Source organism: Nannobrachium achirus (genome assembly GCF_963921795.1).
Source record: "Nannobrachium achirus genome assembly, chromosome: 10".
Lineage (NCBI taxonomy): Eukaryota > Metazoa > Chordata > Actinopteri > Myctophiformes > Myctophidae > Nannobrachium > Nannobrachium achirus.
In genome coordinates, this window is record NC_137819.1 from 40,882,771 (window position 1) to 40,905,236 (window position 22,466).

General features: G+C 43.3%; 1 protein-coding gene across 1 annotated transcript; it reads left to right on the forward strand.

Annotated features, from left to right (window-relative positions):
• The first annotated feature begins 276 nt into the window (after positions 1-276).
• LOC308293347 (polyhomeotic-like protein 1) lies at positions 277-22,167 on the forward strand. Its single transcript, XM_080735815.1, has 18 exons — positions 277-422; positions 2,483-2,691; positions 4,798-4,908; positions 5,688-5,765; positions 6,656-6,784; positions 7,539-7,700; positions 8,005-8,086; positions 9,780-10,183; positions 10,693-10,968; positions 11,516-11,662; positions 12,683-12,901; positions 13,233-13,368; positions 13,912-14,081; positions 14,258-14,345; positions 14,507-14,594; positions 16,595-16,802; positions 17,993-18,215; positions 19,160-22,167. Exons 2-18 carry the CDS (start codon positions 2,569-2,571, stop codon positions 19,309-19,311), a joined length of 2,796 nt encoding a protein of 931 aa, XP_080591941.1. The 5' UTR covers positions 277-422; positions 2,483-2,568; the 3' UTR covers positions 19,312-22,167.
• Positions 22,168-22,466: the final 299 nt, after the last annotated feature.

Sequence of the window (22,466 nt, forward strand, 5' to 3'; positions counted from 1 at the left end):
GGGTCCACGGCCAAATACATCATTGTGGGGACCCCCAGAAGATTTGAGTTAAAAATGATCATTCTGAATTTGGGTCTTGAATCATGCTAGATGCAGAATCGTTACACGCAGTGCGTGCACCCGCCGTCATTCCACTGCGCCGGAAAAGGCAGAGCAAAGCAGCAGGAGAGAAAAAGGAGGCGTTGCCCTGCCCACCACATCAGCTGCAACAATTTATGCAAAATATTACCAAAAAAAAAAAAAAAAGCATCGACTCGGCTGCAGGCTGCAAAACCTGCCCGTTCTGTCCATCCATAACAATAATAATAATTATAATTATACATCCCGTTTAGATCAAGCACAGCCGCTTTCCAGACAGTCTCAGCAGCAGCAGCAGCAGCAGTCTGGGTTTATAAAGACACATCCACGGATATCTCTGCACGGTAAGGATTGTGTTGTGCACCGTTCCGCCGTTCAGAGCCAGTTTACAGCAGTGGTTCTCAAACCTTTTCTCGTCAAGGACCCGAAATGAATGTGCATTTAGCCGCGGACCCCCATCTGAAAATATTCTGTGCCGAGGAGGACACCATATAAGATTTGTGGTGTTAAAAATGTCAAAGAATGTCAAGATCTTTTTTGGGAAAATAGCTGGTCCCCGAGCCCCACTTTGGAACCTCTGCATTAAACCACAGATCACCATAACTCGGAGAGTGTGCAAAAGGAGCTAAATTGCATTTGGTACCATTTTTAAACTCTCAAGAGTTACAGACACATAAGGGTCCATTTGGTTCTTACTGTAGACCTAACTATCCATCATTCAGCTGGGGACCCCCTGAATCCCCCCCAAGGATCCTTGAGGGGGACCCGGACCCCACTTTGAGAACCACCGGTTTACAGTGTGATGCTCAGCTCTGCAACAACACACACACACACACACACACACACACACACACACACACACACACACACACACACACACACACACACACACACACACACACACACACACACACAGTTACAGCTGCTAGCCAAAAATGCTAGAAATATTATACACTGTCCTATATGTAGCATACACTCTCCGATTGCTATAGCAGCCACTGCTGGGCCCTTTTCGTTTTGTAAGTTGATTAATTAATGCAACAAGTGAGCCAATTAAATATTGCAAAGAATCAATGTGCCCTGTTTGCAATTATAGAGTTGGTGGCATGGTTGGCAAAGGTATTATAATAACTGACATTGCCTTTGCATGTATTTTACTATGAATGAATAATAATGCTCCAATAGAAAAACCTAAAGTGGAGTTCACAGCCCTCCTTTCGTGGAAAAGTGTCAGTAGTTGTTTAGAGCTGTAGTGGTTCTTAAAGGGGGGTCCTATATGGGACCCCCAGGGGTACGTGAGGGGGTTCCAGGGGGGTCCCCAGCTAAATGATTGATCGTTAGGAACCAAAATGGGCCCTTACGATAGTTATGGGTCTGTAACTCAGTGTACAGAAATAAGGGTCCATTTGGTAAAATCTTTTCACAGAGTTAAATTAGCACTGGACACTTTATAGCAGTGGTTCTCAAATATAAAAGTGCGGTCCAGGGACTCGGGGTTCTTGTTCTAAATTGACCCTTACAAGTCTGTTTCTCCAACAGTATACAAATGGACCCATCTTGAGGGGGTTCTAAATTGACCCTTACAAGTCTGTAACTAACAGGTCAATTTTTATTAGATATCATTTTGGCTTTTCTGCCTTGAGTATGACAGCAGTCGGGGAGTGACATGGACACGCAGGTCATTGGGCTCGGGAATCGAGCGCACAACTCGCTGTCAGGCCGTATTAGAGCATATAAGAGCTAAATGTAGTATGCGCCTTAACCATTAGGCCAGGGTTCCCCAATAGGTGGCCCGCGGGCCATTTGCAGCCCGCTACTGTCTGGCCCCCCCCAACCCCAGTAATAATGGTGGTATAAGAGCAGCAACAACACTATAATATATCGTCATTATCGGGTGGAAACCTTGTACTGTATGTCCAAAACCTTTCGTTTTGTATTTATCATCTAAAAAATGTACTAAACTAGTGAAAACAGCCGATCTACAAGCACACAATGCCTCGCATCGCTGTTTTCACTAGTTTTGTGTGACGATCTTGTATGATGAAGGGTTAGGGCTTTGCTTTACCAAAAAACATACACATTTGAAACTTGGAGATACGAGGTTTCTGCCCGAGAGTGACGATATCTGAACTGTCGCTGGAGTAGTGGAAATGCCACCGTCGCCCCCTGCAATGTTGTTGCCCTCGGCTTGGTACCCTAGACATAATTCGGACCTTGGGGAAAACTATTTGGGGAACCCTGCATTAGGCCATCGGCGCCCGCAATGAGAGTGTTAAAGAGAAAGAGACAGTGCTTCAGACAGAGGCTGTGAGTTATTGTGTGTGTGCTCTAACACAACAGTGCTGAGTGATAGCTGAGCCTCATGTGTTGTGGCACACTGACATTATTAGTTTTTGGTCTGCAGGGTGAAGCTGTATCTTCCAGGAGGGGGGTAGGGGGGGGAGAGTCTGATTGATCGGTGGCTTCTTCTGTTCTCCTCGTCCAACGGTGATGGAGACGGATGGGGATCAGAGCCAGCAGGGAGCCTCGGCCAACGGCAGCGCTGCGTCTGGGGCCAGCTCCCGCCCCTCTCCCATGAATTCCATGTCTCTGTATGAGAGACAGGCTGTGCAGGTACAGTAGTGTGTGTGTGTGTGTGTGTGTGTGTGTGTGTGTGTGTGTGTGTGTGCGCGCGCGTGTGTGCGTGCGTGTGTGTGTGTGTGTACGTATGTACTTGAATTACTGTACTTGTGAGGGGCCAATGTCACAAATACAGTATAGTAAAATTTGAGAAACATTTCAAATGGTGGTTTTATGGTTTTAAATATAGGGTTTTAAATTTCGGCTAACATTTAGGTTAGGATTAGACAGTTGGGGTTAGGCTTGGAGTTGAGAGTTCCAGACCGGTCTGGCTCCAAGCACTGGGTGGGTGTTTTGCAGAAACCCAATGAGCATCTGTCAATCACAGGACCCTGAACGCAGATGCTGATTGGCTCTTCCACTGGTTTCCTGCAAAACACCCACCCAGCGCTTGGGGCCAGACTGGTCTGCAGGAGACACATGATAATGTGAATTCACTTGACCGGGACGGTTTACCAGGCGAGGTACCGGGCACCAAAAGTAGTAGATCTAAAAACAACATGCTGCTGTGCAACACCACTGTGTGAGCTTTATTTGGGGCTTGAGGGTTAGTGTAAAAGAAAATGTAATGGCATTCATACAATCGTCGTCCTAAAATGCTGAAGTCCTCACAAGTATACTAATACCAACACGTTTCTGTGCGTGCATGTGAATGTGTGCCAGGGGTTATTCTGTATGTGTGTGAGAGTCAGAATTGTGTCACTGAATCAAGCATAATGCTTGATTCACCGAAAATAGACGATCTGCAAGCTCACAATGCCTTGTGTATAAAAATATATAACATTTAAATGATTGAAAGTATAACTATATAAGGGCATAAATCAACCTTTGGATTTATGTGAGACACAAAGACAGTGAGATACTGACACTTTCAGACAATAACAGTCTCTCAGACAATAACAGTCAGAGTCAGTGACAAGTTAATCGTTGGGTTTGCGGCATTGTGATTTAGGTTGAAAAAGACAGACAAAAACTGAGAAAGAGAGACAGAGGCAGATGGAGAGAGCAAGCAGAGAGAGGCGGGCACGCCGGGCAGATGCAAAGTAAAAGACAGACAAGCGCTTGCATGATTGCGTCTCCTTTGCACCACACTCTTGTTGTTACTCAAATTCATGGTGGTCTCAACCTCTGTCTAATCCCTGGAGGTATTACTGTATGAGAGTACATACATACATCATGCATACGTACTGTATGCACTGTATCTATCATCTGCCTGTTGGCAGGCATTCTGTCACAGAGGAATCATCGCTCGTCCTTCTGCTGGCTTTCTCCTCCTCTCCCTCCTCCTGTGCCCCGCCTCCATTTGTTTTTCCTCGTCGACCTTATTGTTTCTGTTGTTCTTTTTTCCTCGTTCTCCTTAACCACTGTCAACCTGGTGTCTCTATTTTCAACATGTTATTATAAGTGAAGATTAAAGATTTAAAAAATGTATTAAAAATAATAGGCAAATAGCTGATCTACAAGCTCACAATGTGTCACGATTTCAATTCAATTTTCTAATATATTTTTTTACTCGCTCATCCGTTGTGATAAATAGGAACTTTACATTATAATATGTTAGTTCCATTGATCCATACCGGAACACACGATTGATTGACCGTTAAAACAAACATGCTCTTAAAATGCATTGCCCACGGCCCACCCATCTGACCACTTAACATCAGCCGCCGCCATATGAGTGGGACGCCAATGCTTTTGAGGTTTGGAACTGCTGCTGTAGTGATGCGACCGCCCAAAATAATCATATTTGAATTGGGAAAAGTACTTGGAATATTAGGTATTGCATTTAGTTTGACTCGGTTCTACAGATAAATATTGTGAAAATAGCCACAGAAAGCTCGATCTGTGGATCAGCTATTTTCATGTTTGCCTCTTTCTTTCTTACGTAATATTTGACAGTTTGGCCAATTTGGTATTAAAAAGGTCATAAATTGTAACTTTAGAAGTTACACTTATACTGTATGTTGGTTGTATGTTGAGTGAGAAAACAATGTTGCACATTAAGCTAATCATCTGGGCACCCCCCAAAATAATTTGGGATCCCGTTTGGGAACCACTGATGTACAGTACAGTACAGTAAAGCCAGCTCTGTGTCTCCAGGCCCTGCAGGCGTTACAGAGACAACCCAATGCTGCTCAGTACTTCCAGCAGCTCATGTTGCAACAGCAAATCAACAATGCACAGCTCCACAACCTGGCTGCAGTCCAACAGGTAAGGTGTCTGTGTGTGCATGCACGTGTGTGTGTGTGTGTGTGTGTGTGTGTGTGTGTGTGTGTGTGTGTGTGTGTGTGTGTGTGTGTGTGTGTGTGTGTGTGTGTGTGTGTGTGTGTGTGTGTGTGTGTGTGTGTGTGTGTGTGTGTGTGTGTGTGTGTGTGTGTGTGTGTGTGTGTGTGTGTGCGCGCGTGTGGGTGCACAAACGCTTGCTTGCGTGCCAACGCCTAAATGCTTGAATTGTGTGTGTGTGTGTGTACTGTAACTTGCTCAGTTGGTACATGTGAATAAAGTAGGGCTTTATGTATGACGTCAAATCAATATCACGATTATTTCAAACGTTTGCCTCGGTTACGGTTAACAAACCATTATTTAAATCTACAGATCATTTATTTAGATCTACAGCCACTATTTTTGTACGCCACCACTGCCAATTAAGTGCTATATGGGGATAAATGGTTAATCAAACTAATCGATACTTACAATTTGCGTGGCGATTCGTTGATTGCGACCGTCAGGTTACTATCAAAACCTCCACCGGCTGTCTATCAGTCAATCAGTCTGTCAGAACAACGCAAAGCGGTACACAGTCTCTCTAAAGTCATGTCATCAACATGGATCTGTTCCATTTCCTGATTGCCTTCTAAAGTTTGTGTATCCGACGTGACGGTCACTTATCTCCCGATTACGGAGTCTTACTGGTATTGTATTGTATTGTATTGTATTGTATTGTATTGTATTGTATTGTACTATTGTATTGTATTGTATTGTTGTCCCAGGCCACGCTGGCTGCTAGTCGTCAGTCCAGTCCTTCCAGCAGCACCTCCTCTCAGAGCACCAGCACCACTGCTACAGCTGTACGTACCCTTCCACTATATACTTCTACTGGGATGGATACTTTACTGTTCCGCCATGCTACTGGAAAATGTCCCTGTACCTCGAGCATGCTTGAAAAGTATTGATGTTCAGAAGCATCTTCCATAAAAACTCTAAAAACTCTAACTATTTGTTAAATCCTCAATCTGCAATATCTTCAACTGGTTGACTGTATGTAGAAGAACAGCAAGAACATAGATTTAGAATAATAATACCATGACATACAGTAGTAATTCTACATCATTCTGTTCTAACTGTTTAGGAAACACCCCGGAGGACCACTTTAACTCAGTCGGTACCATATTTAAAGTGGGACCTCTTATATTGCCGGTTCGCCAACAAAGGGTTAAAAAAATAGTGTGCACGCTGGTGCACACATTCGTGCACAGATCATGCACTATGCATGTGCATGCTTTTCACAGCTTTCAAACAAAAGAATCCGCTTGGAAATCCGTTCAGGCATTCAGGAGAAGGCAGCCCTTATGTTTTCTTCAAATGTAAACAAACATGGCTGCCATGTTTGAAAGATGGGGTTGGTATGGGGGTTAAACATGCAATTTCGCGATCGCAATCATGCCTAGTACACTGTTGGAGGTCCAAAATTATTTTTTTTTCAAAAAAAATTTTTTCAAATTCTTTTTTTTTTTTCTTTTTTTTTTTAAAAGACGTTCAGAAGACGTCTGGCAGGGAGGTCCTTAGTTAAAAAGACGTTTTTATTATAGAAACGTCTTTTTTGGCAGGGTATGAGTTAACATTGTTTCACAAATCACAGATTGGGGCCAATAAATATTTTGTTGTGAACTTTGTTTTTGCTTAAATCCCTTCATCCTTCAAATTCCAACCTGTACAGTTTCATTCCAACATTTTGCAGGCAAATGTTACAACCTCGGGAGGAGCCAGCACACGTCCTATTGGCCAGGGGGCCTCCGCCACGTCCACGATCAGCCAATCAGTGCTTCTGAGTGGTACGGCAGGTGGACAGGGACAAATGTACCTGAGGGTAAGGTTATTATATCGTCGTACTGTAGTTTCACATGTGTATGTTTTTGTGTAAATTAAAGACCTACATCATACAAGAGTGTCACACAAAAGTAGTGAAAATAGCAGCTCTACAAGCTCACAACGCCTCACGGTGCGAGGTGTTGTGAGCTTGTAGAGCTGCTATTTGATCTCAAGGACAGTAAAGTAGCAGTAACAGCAGCAAGGTGATACTACTTCCTCTCCAGATGTCACTGCCGTTAGCATGGGAAAGGTTGGGAGAGGAGCAGATTTAACTGTTCAAACTCTATTTCCATAATGTATATAACATATTTATTTATTTTGCCGAATTATAACCTAGGTACAGTTATTTTTGTCTTCATATTTGTTGAATTTCCAGCATTTAAAATGATCTGTTGCCCTGTCTTTAAAATGACCCTTCCTGTCTCACAGTCCATGCCAAACGTTGCACACACACTCCTTGGATGGCAACTCGCATCCTTCACCCCTCATTTCAACCTTATTTCTCACATGGCCCTCTTCTAGCACCACCGTTCAAAAACACATTTTTGAACACTGCTCCTACAGATTTTGGCCTAAAATCACAGTTTCTCTAAAGTCATGTCATTAACATGGATCTGTCCCATTTCCCATATTCCCTCCTGATTGGCTACGATTCTAAAGTTTGTGTATGGGACCTGATGGTCGCTTATATCCTGATTCAGGGAGTCTTACTGGTTTTTAAAGTTGTTGTTGTTGTTAATGTTGTTGTTCAGGTGAACCGCTCTCTCCGAGCTCCCATCTCCTCTCAGCTCATCTTCATGCCTGGCAGCACAGCAACCGCTGCCGTTGCCGTCGCCCAGCAACAACCGCAAGCTCAGCAGCAACAGGAAGTGACCCCCGCTTCCTCCTCCAGCAGCCAATCAGATAACGACCAGGTGTTTGAACTGAATGTGTGACAGTGGTGGCCCAGTCATGTGGTCTGACTGGCACATTATTCTTTCTTTTTTCTTTTTTCTTTCTTTTTTTTTTTTTTTTTCTTCGATTAATAAGGTTTTCCAAATCCTTTCATGGAAGGGCTGCATGCTTGACTGTTACAGGTTCATTTTGTTTACATTTTTTCTCCTATGATGACGTACTCAAACTTTGGATGTCAGAGTTGAAGTGGTTAATATCATCTTAATTTCTTCCTCACTCTTGTCTTTTCTGTCTCTCTGTTCCTTCCTCCCTTCCCGGCCCCAGGTGCAGAACCTAGTCATGCGAGGAGTGTCCACTCCCAAAGGAGTCGGGGTTAAGACTGAAGCGCCAGAGAAGAGTGACTCAGGTGAGGATGTTATCGTACCGCACTAGATCCTGTCACTGGGCTTTTATCTCGCGTGTGAAAAAATAACGCTGACACATACTACTGTATAAGCACTTCTGTTTTCTTTATATCACTGTATAAGCGCTTCCTGTTTACTGTCGGCAAACAGGAAGCCCACAGACCTCTGACTCTCCTTCATTCCTTTACTTACTGGAGTTGCAAAGTGACTCAAGCTTTGAACTTCTAACATGGTTACAGTATGTCATCCCTACCCACTCACCACATCTTACTTACATTTGACGTCATTGACTGTGAAGAAAACCTGCTCTAAAATTATGTTACTGGTTAAGAAACTTGTCTGGGCACTGTAGCTCTGTCCCTTAAAGCTACACCATGTAACTTTCCTCTTCTACCCTGTATTTGAACCTGGTTTCCTGTAAACGTTTTACCATTGAGCTACCGGTAATAGAGCCTGCTTGCTTGCTCAGGGGATAAATTGAATCTTGACCATGTGTGACCCTGTGTCAGATCATGTGTCAAAGTGAGACATGACCTTTGATACGATCTACAGATATGCCGTTTCAACTGTTCGCTATTTACTGCAGTTTTCCTGACATTTTCCTGCAAAGGCATGTTTTCCAAAGGTTTCTTTCCCTGTTTTGACTTTCTAAAATGTTAAAGATTTGTTTTGGGGCTTTTATGCCTTTATTGGATAGGACAGTAGACTGACAGGAAATCGGGGGAGAGATGGGGAGCTACACGTGGCAAGGTCGTATGGATCGGGAATCGAACCGGCGACCCCGCCAAGCATCCATGCCTATGTGGCAAATGCCTAAGTGGTATGCGCCCGGACCAGTAGGTTAGCAGGCGCCCCTGACTTTCTCATTTTTATGGAGAATGGAGCATATTTGTGCAGAAACTCGCAAATGGCAAGAAACCACTCCATTCCCATTGAAAAGCAGAATCCACCTTCTTAGGTAGAATTAAACTTCGAAGTCAGAGAAGGTCATAAAAATAGCACAAATGGCTGATCTACAAGCTCACTGTTCTGCAAATCCCCTGAAAATCTACTGTCTTGCCAATGGCAGGACGTGTGAAGTAAATGTCTCAATAGAAGAGCAGAGAGACTAAATTCAGCCACCCCAATTGTATCCTATTGAGTGGACAAAATGTAAAGTACATACTTTTAAGGTATGTGATTGAGGAAGAAGGCAAGGCAGGTTTATTTTTACATTTCAACAAGAAGGAAATACAATGTGATTTACATAATACATTAAGCAAAGGAAACACAACATTTTAATAAAAGAAGTGAAAATAAAACAGTAAAATTACAGTGCAGATAATAATTAAAAAACTAAATGAAAGGCAGCGGCAATCAGAAAGGTTTTTATCTGTGATTTAAAAGCACTAAGGGTGGTAGCACACCAGCATTTTTGGCCCTAAACCACTTAACGCTTTATAGAGACCAACAGCAGTATTTTGAAAGCGATTGACACACAGGGAGCCAGGCAGTGTAAGGTTTTAAGAACTGGAATGATATGCTCCACTTTCTTTGTATCCGAAAGGAACCCGATTCTGAATCAACTGACATCAAATTAAACATACATAATAAACGTTCCTGGGTTGTAAAGGACCTTTAGTCTTGTACATGTCTGAAATCACTGTGTACGCTTTGACCATTATCTCGTTCTTTTACGTTTTCCATTACTCCCAGCTCCCTACTCCCTGATCCAGCCCACGCCCCAGTCGCCCACCAAACCCACCCAGCCGCCGCAGCCTCAGCTCCCCCACATCAAGATCCCCACCTACCCGCAGCCCTCGAGCCTCAAAGCCCACCACCACCACTCCTCCTCCAACACCACCTCCTCCATCCCGCTCTCCCAGCTCCTCCTGCACGGGCCCCGGGCCCTGACCACGGTGACCACGGCCGCCGCCGCCACGCACATCCTGGTGCCCACGTCCAGCGCTGTGTCGCAGGCGCACGGCTACCCGGTGGGCACGGCCACCATCAAGCCTGCGGTCGGCGCCCAGACCCTGGTGGTGCAGCCGCTGCAGAAGACGGACAAGTCGGCCCACCACGGCAACGGACCCATCCCCATTCAGCCCAAGACCCTGCAGGTACTCCATGCCAGTGGCTCGAAAAGGTTTTAGGTCGGAGACCCAGAGGAGAAATTGTATGTCACCGTGGGACCCAAACTACTAGTGAAAATAGCAGATCTACATACAAGCGTTGTGAGCTTGTAGAAAATGTATTCATTGCTACTTTTTAATGGAATTTCTTTTATATTGTTTCACATAAGTTCTTTTGAATTCTTTTAGATTTTATTCTGAAAGTGTCAGATTATTCAGATTTTATTTTTAACCTTTTGAAATAATTGAAATAATGCCCCGCCAAAAATTTACTCTACTCACTCTGCGTCACTCTTTGTCTCAGAAGAGGGCTGTTGACAGTTCAGAAACCTGTCTACCAGTGACATCATCGGTAGGCAGGTTTCGGTCATTTCAAACTTTAATAAATCTTTTATTGATGCAAGAACAATGACTTTTATTTCAGTACTATACTAACTTCACAGGAAGAGAGAAGCTGTAAATGTACTTAATTTGCTTCCGACCACTACCTTTTACAGGGCCTCCGCTTGCCCCTGCAGCTGCCCTCCAGGAACCCTCCACCCATCCTCCCCGCCCCGCCTCCCCCCAGCAGCAGCAGCAGCGGGGGCGGTGGATCCAGCCAGGCCCCGCCGCCCCAGCAGCAGCAGCAGCAGCAGCAGCAGCCTCACATCCCTGTGCAGATCGTGGGCGCCAGGCAGAGCTCGCTGGGCGTCAACGGACAGGCGCTGGCCCTGGCGCAGGCCCGCATCGATGCCGCCGGCAGCGCTGGCGGAGGAGGAGTGCCGGTCTCAACGGTAAGGCCTTGTCCGCAGTTATTATTACACACTCCTCTGAGTTGTTCCCATTCATCTGTTGTAGACCAGAATGTAAACTTACTAAACTATCGTGTTTTTGATTGGTCGCTTGAATACTTTATTAACAGTTATTAAAAGTGCAGATGTACCGTTATGTGATGCCAACCTCCTTGAGGTCCCCAAGGCCAAGTACCTGGGGGCCATGGGGCTTCTCTCCCCAATACCCTCAAGAGTCTCAAACTCTCAAACCTTCAAATCCGCTCTGAAAACCTACCTCTCCGATATGGCTTTCCCCAGCTAACTGCACACCCCCCCTGCCTCACCATTCCACTGCTTTCATTGATTTTATTTCATAGTCTTAACCTTCTTAAAGGAGTAATTCACCCCCAAATGCATTCGGGTCCCCATCCGGAATCAATGTTGGGGACACACAGCGCGGCACTCGGTGCCATGCTGTGAGCTTGTATATTTGCTGTCTTTTAATAGCTAAAGCATAAAATAATGGTTGAAGTGGTTCCAGGTCTTAATTGGTAACCTTTGTTGCCAGGCGTACTCGTCGGTCCTCAGCAGCTCGTCCAGCCTGCTCACCATGGTGGCCTCCATCGCCTCCCGGGAGGCGGCCGCGTCGGTGGCGGGTCGAGGGCCTGGGCTGAAGGGCCTGCAGGAGGCCCAGGTGTCCCACGTGCACCCGCAGGTACTGTAGTGCAGTTCTATATCTGTAGGTTGGGTATTTTGGGGGGGGTCCCCAGATGTTTAGCTAAACGTTACCATTGTTTTCTCGCTCAACAGTAAACAGACCAACATACGTACATAAGTGTATACATGGTATCTGACATTTCTATAGTGACAATTTAAGGACTTGAAATACCTTTTTAGTACCTCTTGTCAAACATACTAGTCAAATTGTCAAATATTAAGAGGAAGAAATTGTGAAATTAGCAGATCTACATGCTCACAACGCCTCGCAACGCGAGGCTTTGTGAGCAGGCTTTGTGTGCAGTCCTGCACTCACTGTAGTGCAGGACTGCAGCTGTTGCTTACTCTCTTAACCGTTTTCATGTCAAGGACACCCAAAGTCAGTGGAGTGTTCTCGACTTTCTTTGGATGGCATGTATAATTTTTACCCAACTAACCTCCCACACGCACGGCACACGCGCATGTATATACAGTACGTGCATGTGCCTGGTCACCGATGACCACTCTCAGTTTGAATACCAAGTGTGGCAGGTCTATTGTTTAATGTGTGAATTCCTTCACCTGCGGCCATTATCACCTCAATCATAGTCACATATAATGGCTCTCCACACTCTGCTGCCCCAGACCCTCCTCCTGTGTATCAGATGCGTATCAGCTATATTTTCTGCAGGTCACACTACGTCTATCGCGTACCACGGTAGAACACACCACTGCCCAAAGTGATATGTATTTGGCTACAGACCCCACCACCTGAAAACATTTTGTGCCAGGGACTCCCATAAGAGAAGTTGTGTTAGAAATGTATTACGATTACAAAAATAATCTAAAGAAATCTAAAAGCTAAAATAGCAGATCTACCAGCTCACAAAGAATCAGAACCATGACACCACAAGTTTTTAGATCTGCTATTTTAGCTTCTTTCTTCTTTTATTCAAGGGGGAAAAAAGCTACATTTCAATTGTTCCCTCCAAAATCAATATTTATTGAAATCGACAATTTTGTTAAACCCCAACCGCAGGCCAATCAGAATGCGGCTGGCAGCCAGGGTCAGCAGAATGGAACGCTGGGCTCCAGCCACACCTCCTCCTCCTCCTCCTCCCAGTCTGTCAGCGCGCCTCCTGCTCCCCCCACCTCCTCCCTCTCCCGCTCCTCCCTCACACTCCCCCTGGTGGCGGTAGTGGAGGAGCAGAGGGGAGGAGCGTTAGCTGTGGCCAATGGAGAGTCGGTGACATCACAGGTAAGTTCATCACATTAATAAAGGTGTAGTGTAGGTGGTATTTTTTGGTTAACAATATCTATATAATCTATATTCTGTTTCTGAACAAACCCTGCAGAATATTGTGATATTTAACATTGTTTTAACAAAAGGTATCTCTTACCACATTTTTTTAACACACAGGATGCCTATTACGTTCCCTGACGTGTTAACTGGTTACCATGGTAACTGCCACGGGCGGGAGTGATTTTATCATCACAGTATTGATATCAAGCTATTCAGTAAAAATATCATTTTTGATTTATTATTAGACAAACACCAGTTATATGAAACATGAATATTATGTCTTTAGGGAAAGCAGATGACTGGCTCACTAAAGAGGAAGCTGGAATCTAATCCGGCCAATGGGGAGGATGGCCCCTCTCCCCCGCAGCTCCAGCCAATCAGAGACCACCCCTCTGTGCTCTCCTCCAATCCCATCGAAGCAGGTAGCAACCAGACACATGCATTGTTAGAAAGATTGCTGTGCGATGGTGTTAAGACAAAAACATTCAATTCAAATTATATTCCTATAAATAATTCAATTGTGATTTTAAAACAGACATCGTGGCCAAACGATATTTATTTTTAACGGCAAATTAAGAGAACTATGCATTCTTTAAAAGATAAATCTAAAAGTCAATCTCACACAGCCCTAGTATAAATGTGTGTGTAAATTGATTGACATGTGTTGGGGTAGAGAAAAACTCAAATCAATTATGAATACATTCATACAACTTTTCCAATGTACAAAACAAATGGCAAAATAATTACATGGGTACCGTATACGGAACCGGGTACACCTCAACTGATGGTTATAATTAGTTGCTTGTCTTATCAACTTTCTACTTATTATATTTTATTTTATTTTATTTTATTTTAGGTGAAAACTTTGTATAGGTCCTATATGGGTTTCCTTTCTGTACATGCACTTATTTCTGTGTTCTTTAAAACAAATGTTACCGGCCTAACGTGACCTTCTCCCTGGCCAGGACCCTGTGTTGCGTCCCCCTCTCCCTCTCTGTCTCCAGGCCTTTCTGTGGCCCGCGTCGGGGGAGGTCAGACGGAGAGGGCTCCCCCTCCGCAGGCCGTCGTCAAACCCCACGTCCTCACGCACCTCATAGAGGGCTTCGTCATCCAGGAGGGGGCAGAGCCATTCCCCGTGAGTATCTGCAATGAGAGTATTATTCATTTTTATTTAACGTTTATTCATACAGGTGAAAATCCCATTGAGAGTTCAGGTTGTGCAGGTCTTCTTAAAACACAGTTTTACAACAATTTACTACTACTAGTTGTCATCAGCCATTTGTTTCTTCTTCATGTCTGTGTGATTGACAGATGTGTGGTCCAGTGAAAGAGCCCACTGTCGAGGATTTGACCGACAGCCCAGATACCAACCAATCAGAATCTGTGACCACAGCAACAGGTGACAATCAAGCTGCTCTGGGAGTGAAGATTCTGCTTTTGTTTGCGTGTTATTATTATTTAAAATGTATTGTGTTTTATTTTATCACTGTAGAAGACGTGACTCTCTTGTTTCCATTTCTCTCCCTGTCCCTTCCTCTTGGTCTCTCTCCTCTCCATCAGTGCTGAAGTGTGAGTACTGTAAGAAGTTGGCCCCGGCCGGTCAGTTCAGAGGCACAAAGCGATTCTGCTCTATGACCTGCGCTAAGAGGTACAGTATTATCACTTACACCAGTGTTTCTCAAACTTTCAAATTTCAAGGTCTCCCCTTAACTCTGACTGTGTACAAATGGAACCAAATGAACCCGTTAGGGTTCATTTGGTTCCATTTGTACACTGTCAGAGTTATAGACCTGTATGGGTCAATTTAGAGCCCTGTAAAGGAACCTACAGAGTCCCTGGAATCCACTTTGAGAACCAATGACTTGCTTCTCAACCTATGGGTTGGGGCCCACAGGAATGATTATTCTGATTGATTTTTTCCTCTAAAACCTTGAGTGAGTTTTCATTGTGATACAGATAATTAGTAAACTAGTATAAAGTATACTACTGTATGTTAGTTCCATTGAACCAAGCCGGAACATGTTCGATTAATTTATTAATTGATTACGACATGCTCTGAAAATGAATGAACACATTTGAGATTTATAAATGGGCCCTGATCCAGAAAAGGTTGATAACCACTGACTTGCACGTCGACATGCATGTCGACATGCATGACCTACAACAGGCTACACAATGGTAACTATCTTAGAAGTCACTTAACGTGTAAAAACAACAAGTAAAAACATACAAAGTCTCCATGTAATCACATGGACCCTAGCACCCCTATTCTGGGCATATCATAATTGGCGAACATTTGGGTGCAAATATTATGTGAACCTTCTGCAAATATAGCTGATCTATAAGCTTGTGTCCCAACGTGCCAGGAGCTTGTAGATTGGACTATTTTCGGTGAAGATATTTGGTGTGGGGGGAAAAAGAAGGGGACCTCAGTCAACAAACTATATAAGGTTTAAATGTTTAAGTGTTTCTTCTAAGATGGCTATCTGTGCATGTTTTCCTTGCATGTAGTTTTTCCTCTGTTTTGTGTTGGTCCAGGGGTGGAAAGTAACTAATTATTAAGTATCGGCTGTTCTCTGTGAAGAAGTTTGATGTATAGAGGGCACAAAAGGAGGGCACCAAGTATAGGGTCAACACATTATAACAAAGCCTTCTAATTGAGTAGATATTCTAGTCTATCCTCAAGTAGGGAGTACATTTTCTAGTAGTCTCAAGGGATTTCAAGACAAAATTGAAGTTGACGATTAAGTGTCATACAAATAATTGCAATTAACGATTTAATTGTGTTCATGGCATTGATCATTTTGAACATTAACAATAACATTTGTATTTCTGTTTGCCTTTTAGGCTACATAATCAAAAATGTCACAGGGAAGATATGACAAATAGCTTAAGTAAACAAATAAATTACCTATATAAATGTATACTTTCCAACAAAGAATAATTTTGGAAAATGTTTGAAAAAATATGAAACATTTTCAACATATTCAAATATTTATGACAATTATGATGATTATGCAAAAATAATTGCGACTATCTCAAATAATTGTGATTAAGTATTAACTGTGACAGACCTACTCTCTGCCCCTGTGCTCTTCTGTCTTCTGTCATATTTGTGTCATAATGAGTGCTACTGCTAACCAGTACTACTGGCTGTGATTCTGGTCCATTTGGTGAAAGTTTTCATGTGTAATGCAATGTAATTTTGCACTCGCTTTGTATCAAAACGCTCTGTCACTGTACATGTCTTTAATGTAAGACATTTACAATCCACAAACAATGCAAACAATTTGCTTTGTTTGAAATGGTAAAACTGTGACAATGTTGTCTTATTACATCTGTCTGTTTCTGCTTTGCATCAGTGCCCCTTTGCCCACCACACACAGACACGAGTGTGCGCACGCGCGCACACACACACACACACACACACACACACACACACACACACACACACACACACACACACACACACACACACACACACACACACACACACACACACACACACACATACCCTAAGCCAAGCTCAGCACTGTGTACGGCGCAAAGAGGGAGAGAACTGAAAGAAACGTGTTGCTTGCTCGTCCTGGCTTACAGTACCATATATGTTACCGTCTGTCTACTATACAGTATGTACTGGTTTCCCAGGTACAACGTGAGCTGCAGCCAGCACTTCCGCATGCGGCAGAGCCAGGGTCCCGGTCAAGATCAGGACCACCAAAGCCAGGGTCACCACCTGTCGGCCTCGGACGAGGAAGGGGAAGGGGGAGGAGGCGTGGTGAGGCGGAGGGTGCCACGCAGGACCAGCTCCGAGATAGCCAGCGCCAAGATAGCCGGGAGGCCCCTACCGGTCAAGGTGAGCGTGACAGATGCATGGATTAAAGTTCCTAGTGGCCACGACTGATTTCATGTCATTAGTGTGGTTGCCCAACAGGGCAACACACTATATTCCTGGGGAAACTTTATTTACTAACTAGGGTAACCAAAAGTTTGCCCCACTACTCCTCCCACAGTTTTTGCGCTACACACTCACACCATGTGTCATATCGACTGGCTTCATCGGGAATCGTGTGCTTGTATTTTTTTAAGAGAAAGGTTTTATAGTTTAATTGATATTAATTTATTAGTGAATACATTTTCCCCTTTATACTGTAAGTCAATGGGGAAAAATATATTCACTAATATTCTCCCATTCCAGTATTTTTCTCTCGGAAACGGTAAGGCCTGAAGTTACAGGCCTTACCGTTCATCATAAGGTTCATCATAATTACAAACATTTTCTAGTTTGAATCCCTTGGAGGCCAGCAGCAGGTCTATTGTGATATTGGTACATGCCTTGCTCAATCATGGCATGGGCGGCAGTGGCTCAGGAGTAGAGTTGCCGTCTTAGAACACAGAGGGTTCCCGAAGGGTTCCTAGTTTGATTCCGGGCTCCCCCAGAGTTAGTGTCGAAGTGTCCTTGAGCAAGACTCCCCCTAATATAACCCCCTAATTGCTCCCGATGAGCAGGTTGGTGCCTTGCATGTTTTCCTCCACCATCGGTGTATGAATGAATGAATGTTTTTTTTTTAATTTGAGTGTCATGCCACCTCATGGCCCATCCCTCATGGGATTATATGACACCTTTTCAAACAAGGTTACAATATTCTTAAGTACATTCCTTTTTTCTTTTTTCTATACATCCGTTACCAGTATAGGCTACATAGACACCAGCGGGGGGGAAATAATAAAAATAAAGCAAAACAGAGCATATGGTACTTAACCCCTACTGGTTGTACAATGCTTTTTTTCTCAGGTCCCAAGCTTTCTCAAAGTAGTTTTCCAGTTTAAATACATGTTTTTCAAATAGACAGTTAATAAGTTGTGAGTCACTGATATCCAACATATAATGAATGTATGAATGTGTGTGTGAATGGGTGAATGTAATGTACAATCTCTGTAAAGCGCCTTGGATAAAAGCCCTATATAAATGCACCATTTACCATTTATGGCATTTATGCTCTCTTCTGTTTTATTCTCTGCCCCCTCCCTTCCCCTCCCCTCCAGTGCCGGTCAGAGTCCAGCCACTCGGACGAGGCCTCCAGCGGGGAGGAGGAGGAGGACGACCCCATGTCCTTCTCCCCCGCCTCCTCCGTAGCCTCCTGCCACCAGCAGCCTCCTCCTCTTCCCCCGCTCATGTCACCTGAGGCCTCCGCACCCAGCTTCCTGCCCTCTAGCCCCGCCCAGTGGAGTGTGGAGGAAGTGTCTCAGTTTATTTCCTCCCTACAAGGTTGGAATACGTTTATTATTACCATTTAAATGTTTTAATATGGGTTCTATAATGTTTTAGGACACTGCTGAGTCTGCATGTAGGTCAATGCAAAGTTTGTGTTGAAGAACAAATAATGAAACATGCCGGTGCTCCATAATCAGTCGCCCTTGTATGTTCTTTAAAGTGTGATTTATAGTTTGTGATTATGTTCATTATTATGCTTTAACATAATGCTATGGTTACAACTCTCTTTTGAAATCCACATAGGATAATACTTGACTTTTCAAAGTTCACTCACCCACAAATGGTGTTTTTTCTTCAATAAATGTCTTTTTTGAAGCTTACCGGTGAAAGTCGTGGTGGTTTCTTGCACCTCTCTCTTGGCACTTGAGCCTCACTAAATGCAGCAAACGCAAGCGCTCCCTGGCTTAACCCACACCACCGTGAGTCCCATCAGTGAGGAAGTGAATAAGGGCAAAGATAGAGCATAGAAATATTTACTATGATGGCTCCTTTAGAACTTTTTTTTCCTGATTTCTTTCTGAGGATTTAAACCACACCATGGACAGCGACTTTAAAGGAGAATTCCGGACTAGCGCTTTTCTTACCGTAATCTGGTGTTATTCCATCCACCATTAACCAGTGGTAGAGGCAGAAAATAAAAAGGGGGAGGTGGCGTTTAAAGAACCTGTACCACTTGTTCTGGGATATCATAACATCAGGTTAAGGTAAGAAAACGCCTAGTCCGGATTGGATGGTTACAGTTCACAGAAGGTCAATCATGTGCAATATTTGAAATATTTCATAACAAATGTTAACCTTTTCATTCTGCCACTCTCTTGGTCACCCTTGGTCTCCCACTATTCTTCTACTCTTTCTTTTGGCTACCCGTCTCCCTGTCTTCCCCCCTCTCCCCCCCCCCCCTCCTTTGGTCTCCCTCTCTTCTCTCTCCTCTCTTCCAGGTTGCGAGGAGCTCGCTTCTCAGTTCTTGTCCCAGGAGATTGACGGACAGGCCCTGATGCTCCTCAAAGAGGAGCATCTCATGTCCACCATGAACATCAAACTAGGCCCCGCCCTCAAAATCTGTGCCCACATCAACAACTTGAGAGACTGACCTTTTAACGTTCTCACCATTCTCTGTTCTGAGCCCAAGTTTAGCCGTGGAAGAAAAAAAAACTATCCAGAAGAAATTAATGTAGCGACTGTGTTCTGGGATGCAGGATCAGGCCGTTCTGAGGTTCTGTGTTACAAAATCGATTCCCAAGTTTGGCCATGCAACACTTTTGTCAATAGTAGGAGCAGCTGAAGTGGAAAGTTTAAACCAGCGTGATCCATGAAGATCCTGGACAAAGAACTGCTTTCCTAGAAGAATAACGTGTTGGATATTTTACCCAAAATTCCTGTGCAAAACCAGGCGGGGAAACGGCCATGTCTTTAGCTTCAACACCACATTTCAAAAGCTTTCTTTTTCTTGACTTTTGTTTTGTCCAAGGAAAATGGACAGTAAGTACACTTCTGCTTGCACACTCCTCCCCCATTGTAGATGTATAAAAGGGGGGCAGCATGAAGGTACCGGCCGGATCTGACCCCAAGCGTCCAGCCATGGACACAATGAAGTCTAGAGGCGGGGGACCTGCCCTCCTCCCCTTTCCCTGACTATTGACCGTAGGGATGGGACGATATGAACATTTTAATGTCACAATTATTGAGGGCAAAATAATTGTGATCAACCATGTTACTGCGTTAATCAAAGCATACTTAAATCTCTTAGAATGGCACTAAAAATGCTGGAATCACTTGACTTGACGTTTTGTTAAATAAGTGTATTGTCTTTCAGGGTCAAAATTTGTGAACATCCTTTAAAAAAAAATTGAAATATTTATTTTATTATTCAGCTGTATTCAATGAGGCTCTCTCTACTTACAGTATGTTCGCATAAGTCATTTGCTACGTTGATGTTAAGTACACCTACTGTTAATTTTACATGGAATTCCGCAGACAGAGCTGGACTGTTCCATGTGTTGTTACGCGGGGTAGACGCGTTCTGTTGTTCCTTACTTATGACTCCATAGTATTTCCATTGTTCACACATCCGATTGAACTCATTAAGTGGATGATCCAATCGGACAAGCAAGCCTTCAGCCATGGTAACGTAGCGTGGTTATATTAGGAATGTAAACAGTGTGAGGGCAGGGTGGCTGTTGCCTCACAGCTAGACGGTCCTGGGTTCGATTCCTGCTGGGGTCGTGTTCTCTCCTCCGCGTCATCAGTGCCCATAGCCTAGGTGTGACTGACAAAAAGGCCTTTGTGTGTGGAGTTTGCATGTTCTCCCCGTGTCTCCTAGGGTAGGTACCTTCACAAAAAAACATTTGGAATTCCCCCCTGTCAGGTGAAAAGAAGCAGCTTGGACTCCTCATGCATAGAAGGAAGCTTGAGGTCAGTCCGTTGCTCTCCCCAGGTTGGCAGTGTAGCACCCAGGATTACATTAGACAATTGACACCGGATGAAAAAAAAGGTTACAAAAATCGTAGGATACCTTTTTTTTTAATTTATTTTTTTAAGGAATGTAAACGGTGCAAGCCAGCCTACTCCAAAACAACATCCAGTAATTTTCACACCTACACTACATACAGTACATGCAGTACATGCACACACACAGGCTGTTTCCATATCCACTGATTCTAGACCAGCAATCTGGCAAAGCATATTGATCCCACAGAGGGAGGATATTGATGATTTTGCGATGACTTGAATTCTCCGCAATACAATTACTATGAGATAATTGTCATTGTGCTAAAAGATCATAATGTCGTATCGTCCCATCCCCTGTTGACGTATACATGTACTGTATAACCGTTATTGATCTGTATGATAGCATTTACAGGGCAGGCCAATATGAAGGGCTTGGTTTGAATGAAATGGGAGAAAATCTTGAAGGTAACAATGACGCAATTAAGAGCTGAAAAAGAAAAGAAATTTGAGGTGAGACTATCTTGTTAATTTAAAGAATCTTCTTTATAACATGCAACAGAGCGCTTTGTCCTAAGTAAAAGAGTGTTGTGAATGATACTTGTATCCTCCATATGTGGACCTAAATTTAGGACAAAAAAATTATAATAATCAAAGCGTGAATGAGTTTTTGTGTTTTGAAAAGACTACAACTTATACTGTAATAATAATACGTTTATTGTTTGTCTTTATATTTAAATGCACCTTTTGTTTTGCTGGACTGGCCTTATTTAAGCTTTTTAGAAAGTATGTCATGTTTTTTGTGAACATAGTGGCCTTTATTACTAGTTTCTACAATAACCCTAGACAAGGATTGTCTTGTTTTTTTCATATCATTCCATAAAGGACAGTCCATACTGTGTACCACCAAACTTTTCATCAGAAAGGTCCGGTTCAACTACAAAATGACGCCACTCGCTACTTCTGACCCCGAATTTGAGTTCTTTCAGATGTGACTCTGACTAAATGTTCGGTAGTCAGAGACAGTATGGACTGCCCTCAAGTGTGTGCGTGCGTGAGTCTGTGTGTGTGTGTGTGTGTGTGTGTGTGTGTGCGCGTTTGCTTCCTTTTTTACAACGGTCATTTCAAGCAATGACATCTGTTGCCTTCCCTGAGAACCTTGACTGTAAAGTACAGTAGTAGCTTTCCTTTGATCAAGGAACTTTGCAAATAGATGCATATTTGTCTTCCTCATAGCTGTGTCACACGTCGTATACCTACCTACAGTACTACAGTGGTGTAAAGTAACTAAGTACATTTACTTAAGTGCTGTACTTAACATTTTTAGGTATTTTGACTTACTTGTGTATTTTCAATTTCCAATACTTTTATTTCTACTCCTCTATATCTCAGATCCAATTATTGTACTTTTACTCCACTACAATTATTTGAAAACTTTAGTTACTTTGTAGATTTGGATTATTACAAAACTTACGTTAACCACCTCAACCCTATATACATGTTGGCCATTTGAAAATAGCCGATCTACAAGCTCTCAATGCGTTGTGATGCGACACATTGTGAGCTTGTAGATCTGCTATTTTCAAAAGATTTGTATACATTTGAAAACTTTAAATGAGACATTGTGCATAACGAGTACTTTTAAGTACATTTTGATGTCAATACTTTTTTTACTTTTACTCAAGTACATTTTGAATTCCGGACTTTTCCTTGTAGCAGTATTTCTACATTGCATTATTGATACTTTTATTTAAGTAAAGTATTTGAGTACTTTTTCTACCACTGTTCAGTACTACATGC

Bases quoted from the DNA above. Each gene is read 5' to 3' on its own strand.
- LOC308293347 (XM_080735815.1), top strand. From the start codon at position 2,569: ATGGAGACGGATGGGGATCAGAGCCAGCAGGGAGCCTCGGCCAACGGC. The intron at 5,766-6,655 runs GTACGTACCCTT...AACATTTTGCAG, and splicing joins CCAGCACCACTGCTACAGCT to GCAAATGTTACAACCTCGGG. The intron at 14,346-14,506 runs GTGACAATCAAG...CCTCTCCATCAG, and splicing joins ATCTGTGACCACAGCAACAG to TGCTGAAGTGTGAGTACTGT.